Source organism: Callospermophilus lateralis, chromosome 5 (assembly GCF_048772815.1).
Source record: "Callospermophilus lateralis isolate mCalLat2 chromosome 5, mCalLat2.hap1, whole genome shotgun sequence".
Classification (NCBI taxonomy): domain Eukaryota; kingdom Metazoa; phylum Chordata; class Mammalia; order Rodentia; family Sciuridae; genus Callospermophilus; species Callospermophilus lateralis.
In genome coordinates, this window is record NC_135309.1 from 151,473,183 (window position 1) to 151,492,913 (window position 19,731).

Below are 19,731 nucleotides of genomic sequence, written 5' to 3' on the forward strand. Positions count from 1 at the left end.
AAGATCATGTGACATTTGTCCTTTCATACCTGGCTTATTTCACTTAAGGTCTTCCAGGTTCATTTGTGTTGTAGCAAATGATAGAATTCCTTTTTTAAGGCTGATACTATTCCATTCTGTATATACCTCATTTCCTTTGCCCGTTTATCCATTGATGGACTCTTAGGTTGATCTCTGTTTTATTTTTTATCTCTATTTTGACTATTGTGAATAATGCTACCATTAACATAAAAGTGAAAACATACCTTAACATATTGACTTCATTTTTTTTGGCTATAAACTCAAAAATGGAATTGCTAAATGAAGCGCTAATTTTATTTTTAATTTTCTGATGAAATGCTACATATTTTTTAAATGCTTTTTCTACATCTATTGAAATGATCATATTGCTTTGATTCTGCTAATGTGGTATAAAACATATATAGATTTTTTCAGGTCAAACCATTCTTGCTGGAATAAGTCCTTTAATCATGATGAATGATCCTTTTAATGTATATTGAATTGAGTTTGATAGTATTTTGTTTGTGGAGGTGTTCATCTATGTTCATCAGGGATACTGTCCAATAATTTTCTTTTTCTGTAGTATCATTGTCTAGCTTGGTATCAGGGTGATCCTGACGTCATAAAATGGGTTTAAAAGTATAAGCATATACATCTTCAATTTTTGGAAGAGTTTGAGAAGGGTTGGTATTGGTTCTTCTGTAAATGTTTAGTAGCATTTACCCATGAAACCTCAAGGTCCTAACTTTTCTTCGATGGGAAACATATTACTGACTCACTCTCCTCACATAGTTTTCTGTTCAGATTTTCTATTTCTTCATAATTCAGTCTTGGTATGTGTTAGAGTCTGTAAACAAGTCTGGATGGCGCCTGGCAAAATGCCAGAGGGAGTGGTTTGTGAAGTAACGCCAGTGAGCCATTAAGTGTGGAGATTTCTTATTGGTTGACTGATATATCTAGTTTATGCTAATTAAGATAAGCTATATGGAATGTATAAATACCTCTGTTGTCCTACAATAAATGGCTTCCATTCCTGCTGTATCAACGTACACAAGTTATTCGTCACCCCCCGGTTATTTTGCTGTAGCTGGACTGCGGCAGGTATGTTGCATGTATCCAGGAATTTACCCTTTTCTTCTAGAGTATTCAATTTGTGGAAAATAATTTCATAGCAGTCTCTTTAGATCTTTGTATTTCTTTGGTATCAGTCATAATGTCTCTTACTTCTGATTTCATTTATCTAAATCTTATTTTTTTCTTAGTCTAGCTAAAAGTTTGTAGAATTTGTTTGGCTTTTCAAAAATACCGTTCTTGTTTTGTTGATGTTTTCCATTGTTTTTCATTGGTCTTTATTTCATTTATTTATTTTCCAATATTTATCATTGTCTTCCTTCTGCTAACTTTGGGATTAGTTTGTTCTTTTTCTAGTTCTTAAGGGTATAACATTAGGTGTTTGTTTAAGATATTCAAAAGATAATGAATGTTTTCAGGAAGTTGCAGTGTAGTGTAGAAACATAGGTGTAACTGATTTTAGCAGTGAAATATACTTCTTTTTTTGTAACAGAAGTGTATTATCTGTCAGATGAGGGTGCCAAGAAAGACTTAGAACGTCAGCAATCCACAATACTCCCACAGAGGATTGGTGCCGCCACACAGGCCAGTGGCACGTACTGAAGGATCCATATGAGAAAATTTGAGTTTGGTGTTGCTGGTGTAGAATGCTGAAAGAAGATAGAGAAGGGGGTCACAAGTCAAATTACTGAGGGCCCCTTTTTAGTTCTGTTGTTAGAGAAATCTATAAATAGTTTTGGTATTGATAACAGAAAAATTAGGGCTCCAAGAATGAAAACATAAACTTTTAAAAATATTTTAAGAGGGCTGGGGTTGTGTCTCAGTGGTAAAGTGCTCGCCTAACATGTGTGAGGCACTGGGTTCGATCCTGAGCACCACATTAAATAAATAAATAAATAAACAAATAAATAAATAAGGGTATTGTGTCCATCTAAAACTAAAAAACATATTTAAAAAATTAGGTCTTTCTGCATTTGTTTAATTTATATATGACAGCAGAATATATTACAATTCTTATTACATATATAGAGCTCAACTTTTTGTATCTCTGGTTGTATACACAGTATATTTACACCAATTTGTGTCTTCATACACGTACTTTGGATAATAATATCCATCACATTCCACCATCATTAATAACCCCATGCCCCCTCCCATCCTCTCCAACCCCTCTGCCTTATCTAGAGTTTATCTATTCCTCCCATGCTCCCACTCCCTATCCCACTATGAATCAGTCTCCTTATATCAATGAAAATATTTGGCATTTGGTTTTTTGAGATTGGTTAGCTTCACTTAGCATTATCTTCTCTAACTCCATCTATTTACCTACAAATGCCATGATTTTATTCTCTTTTATTGCTGAGTAATATTCCATTGTGTTTATATGCCACATTTTTAAAATCCATTCACTTATTGAAAGGCATCTAGGTTGGTTCCAGTTTCACTATTATGAATTGTGCTTCTATAAACATTGATGTGGCTGTGTCCCTGTAGTATGTTGATTTTAAGTCCTTTGGGGATAGACCAAGGAGGGGGATAGCTGGGTCAAATGATGATTCTATTCCCAGTTTTCCAAGAAATCTCCATACTTCTTTTTATATTGGCTGTACCAGTTTGCAGTCCTACTAGCCGTGTATGATGTACCTTTCCCCCCACATCCTCGCCAACACTTATTGTTGTTTGTATGCTTAATAGCTACCATTCTGACTGGAGTGAGATGAAATCTTAGAGTGGTTTTAATTTGCATTTCTCTAATTGCTAGTGATGATGAACATTTTTTGATGTATTTGTTGATTGCTTGTACATCAACTTCTGAGAAGTGTCTCTTCAGGTCCTTGGCCACATTAAATAAATAAATAAATAAAGGTGTTGTGTCCATCTAAAACTAAAAAAATATATTTTTAAAAATATTTTAAGAAAGAAACTAAGTAAGTTTAATATTCAGAATCTTGCTTCAAAGAATGTATTTAGGCAAAGAATGTAAATATTCCATATATTCAGAGGCTCCTGTAAAAGATACAAATGAACCATGTCATGAAGAAGAAGTGTTTTGTGAGTAGAAACCAACCTGGGTGAAAGAAAAATTTGTTTCAGATGCTGAAGGCCTGGCTTCTGACTTAATGAAACCAATTATGAGGATTTTATTTAGGTAAAAATCCATGCTGTTGAAAACGTGAGTGTTCCAAGTTTACTATAAACAAGAACAAGGTGTTCTACCCAAAAATACATGAAAAGCACATTGAGTACTGGCTCTGAGTATTTGGCTTGGAGGAAAATGTCATTGCTATTGGGTTTACCTCTTTGATAGCAATATGTCTTAAAAGTCTAGCAATCTCACTCTACCCTTCTCTGGGGAAATGAAGGGATATCCTGACTAAGGGTGTGAGACATGCTAATTGCCAAAGAACTCCCATGACTTTTTTTTTTTTTTTTTTAAGATTTTGAATAGCAAACTATTTTGAGGTATGTTTTTAAGCCTCTGGAACAAGTAGATTAAAGTGTTTAGTAGCTTCTAATACAATTATTTGAAAGTTAAACAAAGACAACGATGATATTTCCAGGATGCTTTCCAATTCTACAATAATGAATAAATTACTACCTAGAATTTCCAAAGAACACAGATAATTTGTTATGGCTATCATTTGTTTTGGTGTGGAAATGTGTTTGTTTTTTTCTGTTCTAATGTCTTCCTCCATACAAAACTGAAATGTCCTAGATAAGTACACAATATTTCTGTAATCTTGTAATCTTCTTTATAGTTCCTCCATTCCCCATAAGAATCTCTTTGCTTTAATCTTAGCAGAATATCTGACAGCCTAATGTAAAGATATAACTGCACCTCTTTAAGCAATCCATCATGTCTGTGGGTTTAAACCAAAATAAATTTAAGGAATATTAACCTTTAAACAAGAATTATTTTTTACATAATTTGTTTCAATCTTCTTTTCAGTAGTAAACTCCCTCTGGACACTTTAAAATATTACTTACTTTATAGAAATCCATTTTTAATACAAATGGGAGAACACCCAAAGTATATACTACATTGAGTTATTGACTCTCTAGCCAATAAGCTTTATATATTTTGTCTTGAAAGATGGACCCAATATTGTCAACATCAGTTCCTGTATACTCGTTGAGACTGGATAAAGAATATGAAGTGCGTGTGAGATCCAGACAACGAAATTCAGAGAAATATGGCGAGTTCAGTGAAGTGCTCTTTGTAACACTTCCTCAAATGAGCCCATACGCATGTGAAGAAGGTAAAAAAAAAAAAAATTAAAATAGCAGTCAAAATGTCTTTTTGCAATAATAGCAATTGATATGTGCCTGTTAGCAAGTTGTATGCACTAACACTAAATATCAGGGTGAGACCTTGAGCTCACTATCTATGACAGGTATTATGTATTGTAAAAGCAGAAAGATTTAGTTTTCAAATTAGTTCACTCAGGAAAGGTCCTGGGGCAGGTGGACATTTAGAAAGGAGAATACAGTGGTTTTTCTCTGGATAGTGAAATTTCAGACATTTTTTTTCCTTTACATCATTTCTGTATTTCTAAAATTTTCTTCAATGAGTTTGTTTTTAATATATAATAAAAAAATCTTTTACTAATGCAGGGGGCAGGAAGTCATCCCAGTCTATATGTATGAATGAATTTATGACATCTAAGAGAAAGCCTTCTATTGTAGGTGCTCACTGGCTTTAGAAAAACCTTTATCGAGAGGAAAGCTAAGAAGTTGTGTATTAAGCCCAGTACGGTGGCGCACGCCTATGATACTAGTGGCTTGGGTGACTGAGGCAGGAGGATCACGAGTTCAAAGCCAGCCTCAGCAAAGGCAAGGCACTAAACAACTCAGTGATACCTTGTTCCTAAATAAAATACAAAATAGGATTAGGGATGTGGCTCAGTGGCTGAGTACCCCTGAGTTCAATCCCCACTGTTCCCCCTGCAAAAAAAAAAGAAGTGTTGTGTTATTTGGCTCAGAGGAGACACGAAACATTTGAAGATCTTATATAGAAGAACCATAAAGATAGTTAAAGTTGCCTTTATCTAAAGAAATAGGGAAGGCTGGTGAATAGTGAGCAGTAGGTATATAGTATTGTCACTCTCAAATGGGAATTAGCTATAGCCCTTCCACACTGAAACAGAAGATTTATAGGGACTTAGGAGGAATTGAAGTTTGTTAATGAAATAAGCTACAGAGAAACTAAGTTTATATTTTTGCATTAACTGAATAGGTATAATAATCTCACTAAACAGGACTAATGAAAACTTTTATAGCATCATTTTTTTCTGGTTAACTGGTTACTTGTTTTTAAACAATATAAGATAAAATGCAACTGTGATTTAAAATGCAACTGTGATTTAAGCACTTTTTAAGCTTAATATGGTGGCATTTAATTCACTTAGCATAGGTTTTTTCAAAAGCTTCACTTTTCCTTCCATATTTAAAAAAATGAATCTCTGGTTCTAATGCTTCTAAATATGTTATTGATAAAAATGACAGATATTACAAGTTCTAAAATGGTGTTCACTTCCCTACTAATTCTTAAAAAACATTTACAATACCTGTCTAGGAGATTTTAATAACTTATTAAATAAGAAAAGCATATTAAAGTATAAAGGCAGACATTTAGAAAAGCAATATTAAGGTAAATTCCACTTGCCTTTTATTAGGGTGTTTAGCCTCAGCCACTGTAGTGAGAATACTGGCAGCCAACTTTAAGGTTACTGAGAGAGGCACTTAGTCCTAAGGAATGAAATAGATGCCCCCAAGTTTCATTCAAAATATACTAAACTCTGAAAACAGGAACCTCAGTGGGACACACACACACACACACACACACACACACACACACACATACACACACACACACACATACACACACTTTTTTACAGCTGTAAAACATAACTTTCACATGTGTAAGAAATTTCTGTCATGATTCATTAATTAAAACCTCTGCCCTGATATTTTTGATATATCCTCAATTTGGAAGCTAAAAACTATCATCACATTTATTTAAATAAATAAATAAATAAATAAAAAGATAATAATTTACTTAAGCTTAACAAACAACAGTTTTTTCCCCCAGCACCAAAGCCTTTATTGACAATCTTCTTTTTTAATTTGTCCTAATTAGTTATACATGACAGCAGAATGCATTTCGATTCATTGTACACAATTGGAGCACAACTTTTCTTTTCTCTGGTTGTACACGATGTAGAGTTGCACCCTATATACAGTCATACATGTACCTAGGGTAATGATGTTCATCTCATTTTAACATCTTTCCTGCCCCTGTGCCCCCTCCCCTTCTCTCCCTCCCCTTTGCTCAATCAAAGTTCCTCCATTCTTCCCACACCCACCCCAATATGGATCAGCATCCACTTATCAGAGAGAACATTCAGCCTTTGGTTTTTTGGGTTTGGCTTACTTCACTTAGCATAATATTCTCCAACTCCATCCATTTATCTGCAAATGCCATAATTTTATTCTCTTGTAATGCTGAGAGATATTCTATTTTGTATATGTACCACAGTTTCTTTATCCATTCATCTACTGAAGCGCATCTAGGTTGGTTCTACAGTTTAGCTATTATGAATTAAGATGCTATGAACATTGATGTGGCTGTTATTGACACTCTTTGGACACATAAGATGCTTAAAGCAGTTTGGTTTACTCTTAAATCATGTATTATGTTTGAACTGTATGCTTTTTATTTTGAAGATTTTTTTTAAAGTGAAAGGATTTGAATAGTGGACAGAGGTGTTCTTAGAAAAGAGGTGTTCTTATCCCACTCTGCTTCTGTAGTTGTCAAGTAAGATGATTGACTTCACTAGAAAAATTCAAGTTAGCAAATATTTTTATATAAGAAAGTGAAATGTAAACTTGCTTCAACTATTCATACATGTGTGAGTAAAATATTCCCATGTGTTTCAGATTTCCAGTTTCCATGGTTTTTAATTATTATCTTTGGAATATTTGGGCTAACAGTGATGCTATTTGTAGTCATATTTTCTAAACAGCAAAGGTAGGTGTGATACAGTATTCTCTGGTATGTTTTTACAAGTTGTTGAGATTTCCATGCATTTCTGTATTTTATTTGATATTTTCTCTTGCATGAGTATAAATTTTATTTAACACAGTATACCTTTATGTCCAGTTATATGTTTACTATTTCTAAAAACTCAATTTGTTGGGTTCATCTTTGAGAAAATACAGGTTTAGACTCTATCTATGAAGTTGTGTAGGACATTAAGAGTTTAGACTAATGATACCACACACCATGTAATAGGCACCTCTTCCCCTCAGTGCTTAAAGGGTTGACCCATTCACTCCAGGACTCCAGAGCATCATCATGGAGCCTTTGGCTGAGGCTGACACAGTCCTCAGTATAGGCAAACTGAAATGGCAAACTAAAGCCACCTAGACAATGTAATCTAATAAAAACATCCTTAAGACTTCATATGATGTGATTTTAAGTAAATCTGGGTCTCGTTTAAATGATTTGGATAGTTATAACTTTGTATTTCACCTGCATTTGCAAATACAACTGAAATGCTAAGTTTGAAGCAATTCTATTTTGCATTTTCTGGGATCCAAAAGATTGAGTTCCAGTGTCTCAGTGACTGCTGTTTGATCCTGTTTGACTCCCTTAACCTTTCTGGGCTTCCACAGTATCATAGGTAATATGAGTGCTGGTTTATATGCTCTTTAAATTTGCCTTGAGCCCTGAGATGTTATCATTCTGTTTTTCTTCCTGAAAAATAAATAAACAAACAAACAAATAAATAAATAAATAAATATTTAAAAGATTCAGTCCACACTATAGGAAATTATTTTATACAAAATGTAGAAAAAACAATGGCTATAAATTGCTAGTTTCTTCCATTTAAGGAATTTTAAAAGCCTCATGGGTTAATATGTGGAAAATAAATACATTTTTTAGAATTTTAAGTAATATATGCATTTAAGTAATGCTAAAAACAAGAATCAAATTATTCTGTAAGTTTCTTGGTCTGTACAATTGGTGGGATAATTTATGTGTGACTGCCATAAATTATATGTTTGAAAAGTAGTTTGTTCTTAACACTGGCAGTCAATTTCAAAACATTGTGAAGGCCAAGAAAATTTGTTATATTTTTTAGTTATATCAGCTACAATATTTGGAACAATAAAATCATCCTCTCACAAATAGGATTTCAAAGAAATTATATTAACTTTTGACTAAAAAAAGCATTTTCTGTGAATAACAAAGAATTAATCTATGACACTTGTTCAAAATCACCAAATTGTAAAATAGATATGGAGTCTTTATTGTACTACCAATTTCCTATCTAAATTGAATTCTTTACATAAAAAATCAATTTTTTTCTTTTCCATTGAAACATTTATCATTTTCTAAATTTATATGTTCTAATGCAAGTAGGAAATTTGTACAAAATAGTTGTCAGCAGATGTGGAAATAACACATATTCCCAACAATTAATAAGATGCTCCACAGAATGAGGTGCTGAAGTCAGTCTTTCCTAGAACTCCAGGCTACATAGTTTTTCAGGTCCCACATGTCTTTAAAGATTTGTGCATCCTAATTCATTATTGAAGCTACTTTAATCCAGAAAATTGTCAATTCTACAAAAAAAATTATAATGTGATTCATACTTGAATAAATGATAGCACCCTCACAAACATAGTTTAAAGCCAGGTTATCTTTACTCCGTACTAGCTTCTACCATATGACCCACCCAGCCTTGAAGCTATTATTAATTAAAGGAATAAATAATTAAATCAGCATAAAACAGAAGTAGGAAAGTGAAAGCCAAGTTCAAGCTGCAGATCCTCGTTTTATTTATTTATTTATTTATTTATTTATTTTGAGTAGGATTCTACAACAAAGCAGATCCAAAATAGAGAATTTTCACACCAAAAACTCCAGATTTCTGGATTGTCTTTAAAACTTGACAGATGTAGTGGAACTAAGCTGATCTTTCTACATGGCACATATATGGAAGCAGAGAGCCAGCTGTGCCCTTTGGGAAGGGCATACACTCTCCAGTTTGCTGCAAGCATCTTTTCTTCTCACAGCATTGTGACTGGCCTGCTTCATTTAATGACATGACCAACTTGGGCCCTTGAGATTTCAGGGCCAGCCACTGTGTCAGAAAGTGGCCACAACCACAGAATACAACCAACACAAGTAGAAACGCATCATGCTCTTCATAAGGAGAGACTCACCTCACAAAATCAACATTAGCCATTTGGGATTCTTTGCTTCCTGTAATTAGGGATATGCTGCATTTTTTAATGTCTGTAAAAATTTGAAATGTGCATTTAGAAATGCCAAATTTAATAATGCAGCAGTGTGACAGAAGGCAAAAGAGCCTCAGTTTGGAGTCAGGTAACTTGGGTTTGAACCTCAGTTGTGCCCTAGTGTTAGTGCATGATTTGAGACTGTTCCTTAATTTTTCAAATCTTTGTATGAATACTACCATTGACCTCCCTGATAATTATAAGGTTTAAATAAAATGTTTAGTTCATGATCAAACAATTGTTTTAAAGAGAATTAGTAAAATTTTTGGCTTCAGGTGCCATATGTCTTTGTCACAACAACTCATTTCCACCTCTGTAGCATGACAACAGCCAGAGACAATATGTAACTGAATGAATGTGGCTGTGTTCTACAAAATCAAGTGGTAGTTCAAATTTGGTCTATAATTTGTACTAAACTCTAATGCAAAGTATATCTCACACTGTCTAGTTATCAGAGAAGCTCAAAATGAGAGAAATTATTACTAGTAATTCATGTTATTCATTTCTGTATCTGCTATTCATCAGTAATAATTTGTTTTAACATTTACTCCACTGAGTAAGCATAGTGGAGAAATCACAAAGCAACTTATACAGTGGAATTTGGTTTATTCTTTAGATTAGATAAAATGGCAGGTGGAAATATTGAAGTGTTCCTTATTGAATAGACTGCATAGTCCATTCACACTCAATGGACTAGCAACTGATATCCAAACTCCAGGTTACTGTCCCTGCCTAACAATGGCATTTCTCACTACATAGGAGGTGGATTTTTTTGTTGTTGTTGTTTGTTTTGTTTTGTTTTAACTATAAACAAGTTGGTTGAAATAAATAATCCCTGAGCTTCTTTCCAGAGCTACAATGTTGGTTTTAAGATTCAAGCTCCAGTTACACTGCCAACAAAATAGATGGTTTGTTCCAATTTATTTGGCAAATGCTCGTTGAGCACTTCCATGTGCCAGGAATTGTGCTAAGTGCTAGGGATTCAGCAAGGCACAAGACAGGCAAGACAGACATGGAAATGAATCAGAGTCAAAAATAATTTAAATATTTGGAACAGAAGATATAAGTACAATTACAGTAGTATGTATGTAAGTCCATCAAAACAGAAGAAAGAGCAGTAGGGGAGATGAAGGGGATTAAAGGGGAGAAAGGAGGGAATGGGATAAGGAAAGAACAAGGGAATGAATCTGACCGAGCTTTTGTTATGTACATACATGAATATCCCAAAGTGAATCTCAACATCAAGTACCTCCACAAGACACTAATTAAAACAACAACAACAACAAAACTATAAGTAAACTGCAGAACAACCAGTAGAGTAGAGGGAGGGAGGAGGAGGGGAGGGGATAAATGCTTGGGACTGAATTAGAGCAAATTATATTCCAGGCTTTTGTGATTATGTCAAAATGAATCCTAATGTTATATATAACTAAAAAGAGTCAAATAATCAAAGTCCAAACTGTAAAAAAAAAAAAAAAAAATCCATTCTCAAAAGTTGGAGCTAGTTCATATTTAGCCAACTCTATCTGAAATGGCCCTTGTAGTAACTGTCTGGTTAAAAATCATCTTAGATGATTTTATGATTAATGTCAACTGTGTGGTGTTACCTTGTCTCGCATCATCCTTTTTCAAGGGCACAAATAACGTTGGCTGGCTCTACATAGATTGGTTCTTTTTCCTTTACTCATTTTTTTTTTTCTGAAAATTACTGAGGAGTTGTACAATAAAATTGCTTTCCTTGTAACAGACATGGACATTGGCTTCAGGTAGAATTAAATTTCTCTCTCCCAAATGCTAAAGTGGGATGGCCATAAAAAGCATTAAGAAAAAAATGAAATTATAGAAAAACCACATTTTATTTGAATAGACTTCAGAAGAGGAATTTTTTGTTATTATTGTTTTTCTTTCTTACACTTTATGCAGTTTTTCTTTATCATTTACTGCTTTATATTTTTCTTCCCTTTCTGAGCTTCCACTTATATAGAATATCAAAATACTTGAAATAAGTAATATTCTGCCAATATTTTATTTGTTTTGAAATAAGAGAAATGTGTAACTTTTAAGATCTGTCAAATGAAAATTCTGTTTGTTTTCAAGGATTAAGATGCTGATTTTGCCCCCAGTACCAGTTCCAAAGATTAAAGGAATTGATCCAGACCTCTTCAAGGTAATTAATAAATCCGTCTAAACTATAGATTGTGATTGCACTAATACCTGAAGAACATTGCCACATGTCGAGAGCTTTTTGCAAGCTCTGTGTATTGGATTTAAATAATTTCGTCATTATGAGTTTCTTTTCATAAATCTTCATTTTCTTTCTGCTTCATAGGAAGGAAAATTAGAGGAGGTGAACACAATCTTAGCCATTCATGATAATTATAAACCTGAATTCTACAATGATGACTCTTGGGTTGAATTTATTGAACTAGATATTGATGATCCTGATGAAAAGACTGAAGGGTCAGACACAGACAGACTTCTAAGCAATGACCATCAGAAATCACTTAATGTCCTTGGGGCCAAGGACGACGACTCTGGACGAACCAGTTGTTATGAACCCGACATTCTGGAGACTGATTTCACTGCCAGTGACTTAGGTGATGGTACCTCAGAGGTGGCTCAGCCACAAAGGTTAAAAGGGGAAGCCGATCTCTTGTGCCTTGACCATAAGAATCAAAATGAGTCACCTTATCATGATGCTTCCCCTGCCATTCAACAACCCAGCATCATCCTGGCAGAGGAAGAAGACAAGCCACAACCATTTCTCATTGGTGAAACTGAGTCAACTCACCAAGTTGCCCCGACTCAGATAAGCAATCCGAATTCACTGGCCAACATTGACTTTTATGCCCAGGTGAGCGACATTACACCGGCCGGGAGTGTGGTCCTTTCCCCGGGCCAAAAGAATAAGGCTGGGATAGCCCAGTGCGACACGCACCTAGAAGTGGCCTCACTCTGCCAAGCGAACTTCATGGTGGACAATGCCTACTTCTGCGAGGCAGATGCCAAAAAGTGCATCGCTGTGGCCCCTCATGTGGAGGTCGAGTCACACGCAGAGCCAAGCTTTAACCAGGAGGATATTTACATCACCACAGAGAGCCTTACCACTACTGCGGGGGGGTCTGGGACAGCAGGACGTGCCCCAGGTTCTGAGCTGCCCGTCCCAGACTATACCTCTATTCATCTAGTACAGTCCCCACAGGGCCTTGTCCTCAACGCGACTGCCTTGCCCTTGCGGGACAAAGAGTTTCTCTCATCGTGTGGCTACGTCAGCACTGACCACCTGGACAAAATCATGCCGTAGCCTTACTTTGATTTCCCAAGAACAACGTACTGAATCGCCAGGAACTGGCTGGGGCGCGAATGCTGAAACCAAAACAATCTTTAAACATTTGGGGGGGGAGACTGTGAGGGTGGGTATGGATTCAAATGCCTTTTCCTGAAATGTGGAAATGTTATTAAAAGGAAAAAAACAAGAACATTGAATCAGAGAGATATTCCCGTTGTGAATTGTAAATATTTTAAAGAATTGTCTCAAAAGACTCTTCAGTAGCAGTGATTGTCTTTATTATTGTGGGTGTTAATTTTGTGATACTAAGCATCGGATGGCTACATTTTTAATGTATAGTAAATTGTGCTTTTTGAAAAAGCAAAAACAATCAGGTGGCTTTTGCAGTTCAGGAAATCAAATGCAAATCATAGCACAGGCTAATTTTTTCTTTCTTTTTTTAATAATTGGGAAGTAAAAATCTAGGTAAGAAAGCAGAAGTAGTTTGGATATGTAAAACATTTATTTTGACATAAAATTGATAAAGATATTTTTAATAATTTAAACTTCAAGCATGGCTATTTTATAATACACTACACACTGTGTACTGTAGTTCACAATGACCCCATCTAAGGAATGTAGTAACTACAGTCTAAAGCTGGTTTAATGCTTCAGTCAATACACCTGAAGAAAAACAGACAAGCTAGTTTTTTACAAGTCCCTTTTTTATACCTCCCCAAAGTTCTTAAGTAATTCAAAGATCTCTAATAACCTGCATTATTGGAACATACTCATTTTATCTGAATTTTTAAACAAATATTTTTAAGTTAGAAAACTTTTAAATGTTTACATGGATCAATGCACCATAAACCAAAAAAACAGGAAGGAGGAAAAAAAACAAAAACAAACAAACAAACAAAAAACCCTTCTTCACCAAATTTCAGTGCAAGCTGGAGAGCTAATGCTAAGACAAGTAGAAGTTACAGCTGGTTCCCCTGGGCCAGGCTGCTGACGTGCTGAAGTGCACATGGTATGAATTTTTTTAGCACACAGATCATGAGAAATAAGCTCCCAAACCTGCAATGGTATCTTTTCAAACACAGCTTAGTTTCATTTCATAGTTACCTAAAAGAAGAATAAAGTATAAGCAGCATTTTGTAAGTAGAAGAAGATCAAATGAAGTTAACTGAACAATGGAACAGAAAGCTTAAGAAATAGTTTTTTTGTTTCAAAGTCTATAGCTGAGGACACATTCATTATTTGTGGTAACAAGGGACAGATGGTAAGCAAGCCAAAAGAGAACTCAAAATTAATCAAACCAATAGAAGAAGCTTTCTCACCAAGCCTAATAGGATTTACTTAAAACTGTAAAATAAGTTTCATCATTTTTTATTTCCCCTTTGAGAGGATTGGCCTCCAACCAGGTAGTCAGAAGAAAATGAAGGAGCCTAAGTAATTTATCAATTATTTTCCAATTCTTTAACAACTTAAACTTTATCCTTTGGAATATCTCCCCTAAAGGTTTATGAAAGAGAAGAATCTCATCTCACTGAATATGTCTCACTTTAAGTATTTTTTTAAAAAACACTTTAAACTTTAAAATTAGTTCTATTTGCCATTTAGCTCAAGACCTTTTGGGGAAGCAAGCTTAATGGCTGGCAATTCCCTCTTTCTTACAGAATTCCCTCTTTCTTACAGAAAAGACAGTGAAAAATCTAGAATTGGGTGTTTAAAGTTCAACATGTTACTTCGTGATAGATGTTTAATAGATTCTCTGCTACCTTGCTGCTATGGTTTTCTCTAAAAGCTACAAAATTTAGTTTCATATAAAACATCATCAATGTAGAGCCTAATTCAACTTAAAGCTGTGTTTTTGGAAGAATTATATTACTATTTCACAATAGGCTGACCACATTTCTATAGCCAAAAATAGCTAAATACCTCAATCAGTCTCAGAATGTCATTTTGGTACTTTGCTGGCCACACAAGCCATTATTCACTAGTATGACTAGTTGTGTCCTGCAGTCTATATTTAACTTTCTTTATGTCTGTGGATTTGTTCCTTCAAAGTTTAATAAATTTATTTTCTTGGATTCCTGAATGTGTGCTTCTATTGTCAAACCTCAACATGAAAAGATCTTAAGACATGAAAGCATCTTAGACTATATTCTGTGAGTCCTTCTCACTATAAGGGAAGCTTAGCACAATTAGTTCAAACATCGTAATGCAGTACAGTTTTTTGTTATGTTCTAAATAGAAGCTGAGGAGGCAGCTCCATATCTCTTATTTCTTGAGGACACAAGAGTTCCCACTAGGAAATATGCTGCTGTCCTGTTTGAACTATGCCTTCTTTGGGCTGTACCTCTCATGGGCTATGCCTTGTACACATTATAGAATTCAAATGGTGCATCCAAGTTGATGTGGGGTGCATGTGGGGTGGGGTGCATGTGGGGTGGGGAAGAGTGTTGCTTGGTCATTGTCTTCAAACTACATTCCTAGGTTGAGCATGTTCCCTGGAAAGAGGAAAATCAGCTCTTCCTCTACTATTTACACACTGACACAAGTCAGTTTGTCAGACTGGCTACTTGTCATCATGGGGAGCAGTTAATTCTTTCCCATAGCCTCCCAGATCCGGAATAGAGGCCAGTTGGGTAGGTTGTGTAGGAGCTTGAGAGGGCAGGAAAGCCAGGAAGCATAGATTATGCTACAGAAGATTCCAGCTGTTTATTTTAGCAAGTTGAATGCAAACTGTCACAACTTTTCATATTTGAGGGTTAAATTCACTACAGAAAATAGTTTTTCCACCTACTGTCTTCTGCCCTTTGAGAGGCCATTACTTCAAAGAATTGTGGAGTGAAACCTCCGGGCTTTTTTTATTTGGAAATATGTTTCAGAAATTTGTGGCCTTTATCTCACTAGAATATTGGAATTTATACTACAACCTTTACAGAACAAAACAAATAAAAGGTTATCATTATAAGCACCAGACATTTATTTCTTACATATGTTATACAAGACTCAGCTGTCTATGAACAGAGAGCACAATCCTTTCTATTTCAGAAAATTAATGGCATGTTGAAGATGGCTACACATGTTTATGTATTGAAACTTCTCAGTTCTGCTAAGATACACCAACACCAAAATGTATTCAAGTGTTATAAGATTTACATATTTTTACACTCAAAAATCTTTCCATATGCTTTTTCAAGGTAAGATAGCAGAAAAACTGGAAGATTCTTAAATCTGGATTCTTTACTTTAGAATCCAAGATCCCACATAATTTACTCCATAACTACTTGAATATTTAAGAGCTGGATGTAAAGGGCACAGCTTTTGAATAAGAATTTGACCTTTGACTAACATTTGAGCTCTGTTCCTTGGAAATCTAATAAGCATATTATATCAACTATGTTACACAGGCAACATTGACCATGGTTAAAATGATCTCTGGTAAATTATATCTGGATGGATAGAAAACATAAATACATGGGATAAACCGTACTTCAAACCTGGGCGTGGTGGCTCTTAGAACTGAGCATGTGCCCTTCAGGAGCACTGGGAGTTATGCCTATGGAGTTGTAACAAAAACTACTGGTGCCACTGAGGCATAGAGCTTCTATGCCTGGGAGACTCGATTAGCTGCCCAGTATGGGACTCCTTCCCTTACACCTGAGCTTCCACTTGGTAAAGGAGGAACGGTTATGGCTGCTGGACAGCTATGTAAACAGTCTGTGGACTGCTACATGGACAGTTTCCATGACTTGTGATTCTAAAGCAGGAAGTCCATTGGTACCTGCCCTATATCCTTCCTCTCCTACATTTCAGAGTCGACTGGTACCAAGTGTGATCTGTGGCCATCTAGTGGATGTTGGGTTGAGCCTACCTTGGGAAGATCCCCTTACAGACTAGTAAGAGAAACTTGCTATTCATTCCTTGAACAAAGTTCGTGCTTTCCCATCCCTATGTTCTTGCTCAGGACTCTTTCCTCCACCTGAAAAGTTCCCACATACCAATCCGGCCTCCCAAAATTATTCTCATGCTTTGTGACCTGCTCAAATGGCTTCTTCAAAAAAACATCTGATTCTCTCCAGCCTTAAGTGATCATTTCTTCTTCAAAATCACTTTTAATGGCGCTTATCACACTCTTCTTATTATTCATCTAACAATCTCATAGGATAGGATCTACCGATATGTATTCTTGGGAATATCTGATCCCTAAAATGCTCTTAAATGGATGATACTGTGCTCAATAAGTTTGGGGAAAACCTCAAATTTCATTACCTTTATTTTTGATATTTTAGCATTTCTAAATTTTAAAAAATACACTCATTTTTCTGAATTATTTTTAACAATTAAAAAATACAGGCATACTTTGAAGATACCACAGGTTTTGTTCCAGACCACTGCAATAAACAGAGTCACAATGATGTTTTAGTCTCCCAGTGCATACTCACGTTATTTACACTAGTGATACTGTGGTCTGTTAAGTGTGCAATGCCTTTACACCTGAAAACAATGTACATATCTAAATACTAATGGTCATCTGAGCCTTCAGAGGTTCACGATCTTTTTGTTGGTGGAGGGTGTTGCCTTGATGATGATGGCTACTGACTGATCAGAGTGGTTTATCTGAAAGTTGGGATAAGTAACAATTTCTTTAAGTAAGACAACAATGAACTTTGTCACAATGACGGACTCTTTCCTTCACAAAGCATTGCTCTGTAAGACTCAATGCTGTTTGATAGCATTTTACCCAAGCAGAACTTCTTCCAAAATTAGTCAATCCTCTTAAAACCTGAGGTTTGCTCTACTAACTGAGTTTATGTAATATTCTAACTCCTTTGCTGACATTTAAACAATATTCACAGTATCTTCACCAGAAGTAGATGCCATTGAAAGAAGTCACTTTCTTTGCTTGTCCATAAGCAAATCCTCAACCATGTAAGTTTCATCATGAGATTATAGTCATTCAGTCACATCTTCAGGCTCTGCTCCTAATTCTGTTTTCCTGCTAGTTCCAGCACATCTATAGTGACTTCTTCCACTAATATCTTTAACCCCTTCCAAAGTCCTATTAATGTTAGTTAATAACCACAATGTTGTTGATAGCATCTAAAATGGTAAATCCTTTCCAGAAGGAATTCAGTATATTTTATCAAGATCCACAAGAGGAATCACTATCTGTGGCAGCTATAGACTTATGAAATATATTTCTTAACTTGTAAGATTTGAAATGTGAATTACTACTTTATCCATGAGTTACAGAATGGATGTTGTATTAGCAGGCAAAAAAATTTAAATCTCATTGTACATCTCCATCAGAACTCTTGGGTGACCAGATGCATTGTCAATTAGCAATAATATTTTAAAAGGAATCTTTTTGTCTGAACATCAGTTCCCTACAGTGGGCTTAAAATATTCAATAAGTCACATTGTAAACAGATGTGCTAACATTCAGGCTTTGTTGTGCTATTTAAAGAGCATAGACTGAGGAGATTTAGTATAATTCTACAGGGCCCCTGGGCCTTCAGAATGGCAAATGATCATTTGTTTCAACTTTGAGTCACCAGCTGCATTAGCTCCTAAAAAGACAGCCAGCATATCCTCTGAACTCTTGAAGTTAGGCATTGATTTCTCCTCTGCAGCTATGAAATTCTAGATGGTACCTTGTTCCAATATAAGGCTGCTTCATCTACACTGAAACTCTGTTGCTCAGTGCCAACACCTTGGTCAATGATCTTAGCTGGACTTTGCAGGAAACTTGCTGCTGCCTCTCCATCAGTATCTGCTGCTTCCCTGGCACTTTTTTTATTATGGAGTTGGCCTCTTAAGCCTCATGAATGACATCTGCTGACGGCAAACTTCTCTTCTGCAGCTTCCTCACCCCTCTCAGCCTTCATATCATTGAAGAGAATTAGGCCCTCGCTCTAAATTAGACTTTGGCTTAAGGGAATGTTTTGGCTGGTTTGATCTTCTACCTACCCACACCACTTATCAGCAATAGGCTGTTTCACTTTCTTATTTGTGTGTTCCCTGGATCAGTACTTTTAATTTCCTTCAAGAACTTTTCCTTCTCATTCACAACTTGGCTCTTGGGTGCAAAAGGGAAAGATTTCAGCTCATCTTGGCTTTCTACATGCCTTCTTCACAAAGCTTAATCATTTCTGGTATTGGTTTAAAGTGAGAGACATGCCACTCTTCCTTTCACTTGAATGCTGAGAGGCCATTATAGGGTTATTAATTGGCCTAATTTAAATTCTGTTTATCTGGTGGGGGGGGAAGGTAAACCTGGGGGGAGGGAGAGAGATGGTAAATGACCAGCCAGAATAACAGTAAGAACACTCACCACAATTATTAAGTTTGCAGTCATATGGTTGTGGTTCGTGGTACCCCAAGACAATTACAATAGATCAATGACCGCAGATCACCACAGCAGATATTACAATGATGAAAAGGTTAAAAATTATGACAATTACCAAAAAATGTGACTTTGGGATGTGAAGTGAGCACTCGTATTGGAAAAATAGCACTCATAGACATGCTTCTTTCTGGTTGCTTCAAACCTTTAATTTAAAACACACACACACACACACACACACACACACACACACACACATACACACATGAGAAAAAAACATAAAATGAGTTATGTCTGTAATGGTGAAAGAATATCCACATCTAATATCTAGTAACACTTAGGAAAGCTGCTCTGAGAATAATAGCATGCCTTGCACAAAATAAAATTATAAATTTCAGATAAACTTGGATTTGAATGAAGCATTTTTCTGTGATGCCATTAAACTCTTACTCTATCGGTAAGCTCACCCACCCCCCAAAAAATGAAAGGCAAAGCCACTGTGTAATTAAAATAACCACAGATTCTTCTCAACTCAGGTGTGTTACTTTTTTCATCTATGAAATGACATTATTCTAAGGACTTGGAGGGCTTCTCTGTGACAGTGACTTCTTATCTGCTTGCCAAAATGGACTTTGAATTTCCTGCCTTTTCATCACAAAGACTGTGGGAGAGTAATTAGGACATGGAATTTGCCAACACTACAGAACACACAGCTTTCTCCAAA

General features: G+C 35.6%; 1 protein-coding gene across 6 annotated transcripts in view; it reads left to right on the top strand.

Annotated features, from left to right (window-relative positions):
• Ghr (growth hormone receptor) overlaps positions 1 to 14,742 on the top strand; it is a 250,364-nt gene extending 235,622 nt beyond the window's left edge. For all 6 annotated transcript variants that reach the window (XM_076857434.2, XM_076857432.2, XM_076857433.2 and 3 more), the window contains 4 exons: positions 4,166 to 4,331; positions 7,012 to 7,102; positions 11,479 to 11,548; positions 11,711 to 14,742. In XM_076857434.2, coding sequence (XP_076713549.2) covers positions 4,166 to 4,331; positions 7,012 to 7,102; positions 11,479 to 11,548; positions 11,711 to 12,685 — 1,302 coding nt within the window. In that variant the 3' untranslated portion in view covers positions 12,686 to 14,742. The remainder of the gene's footprint in view (positions 1 to 4,165; positions 4,332 to 7,011; positions 7,103 to 11,478; positions 11,549 to 11,710) is intronic.
• The last annotated feature ends 4,989 nt before the right edge of the window (positions 14,743 to 19,731 follow it).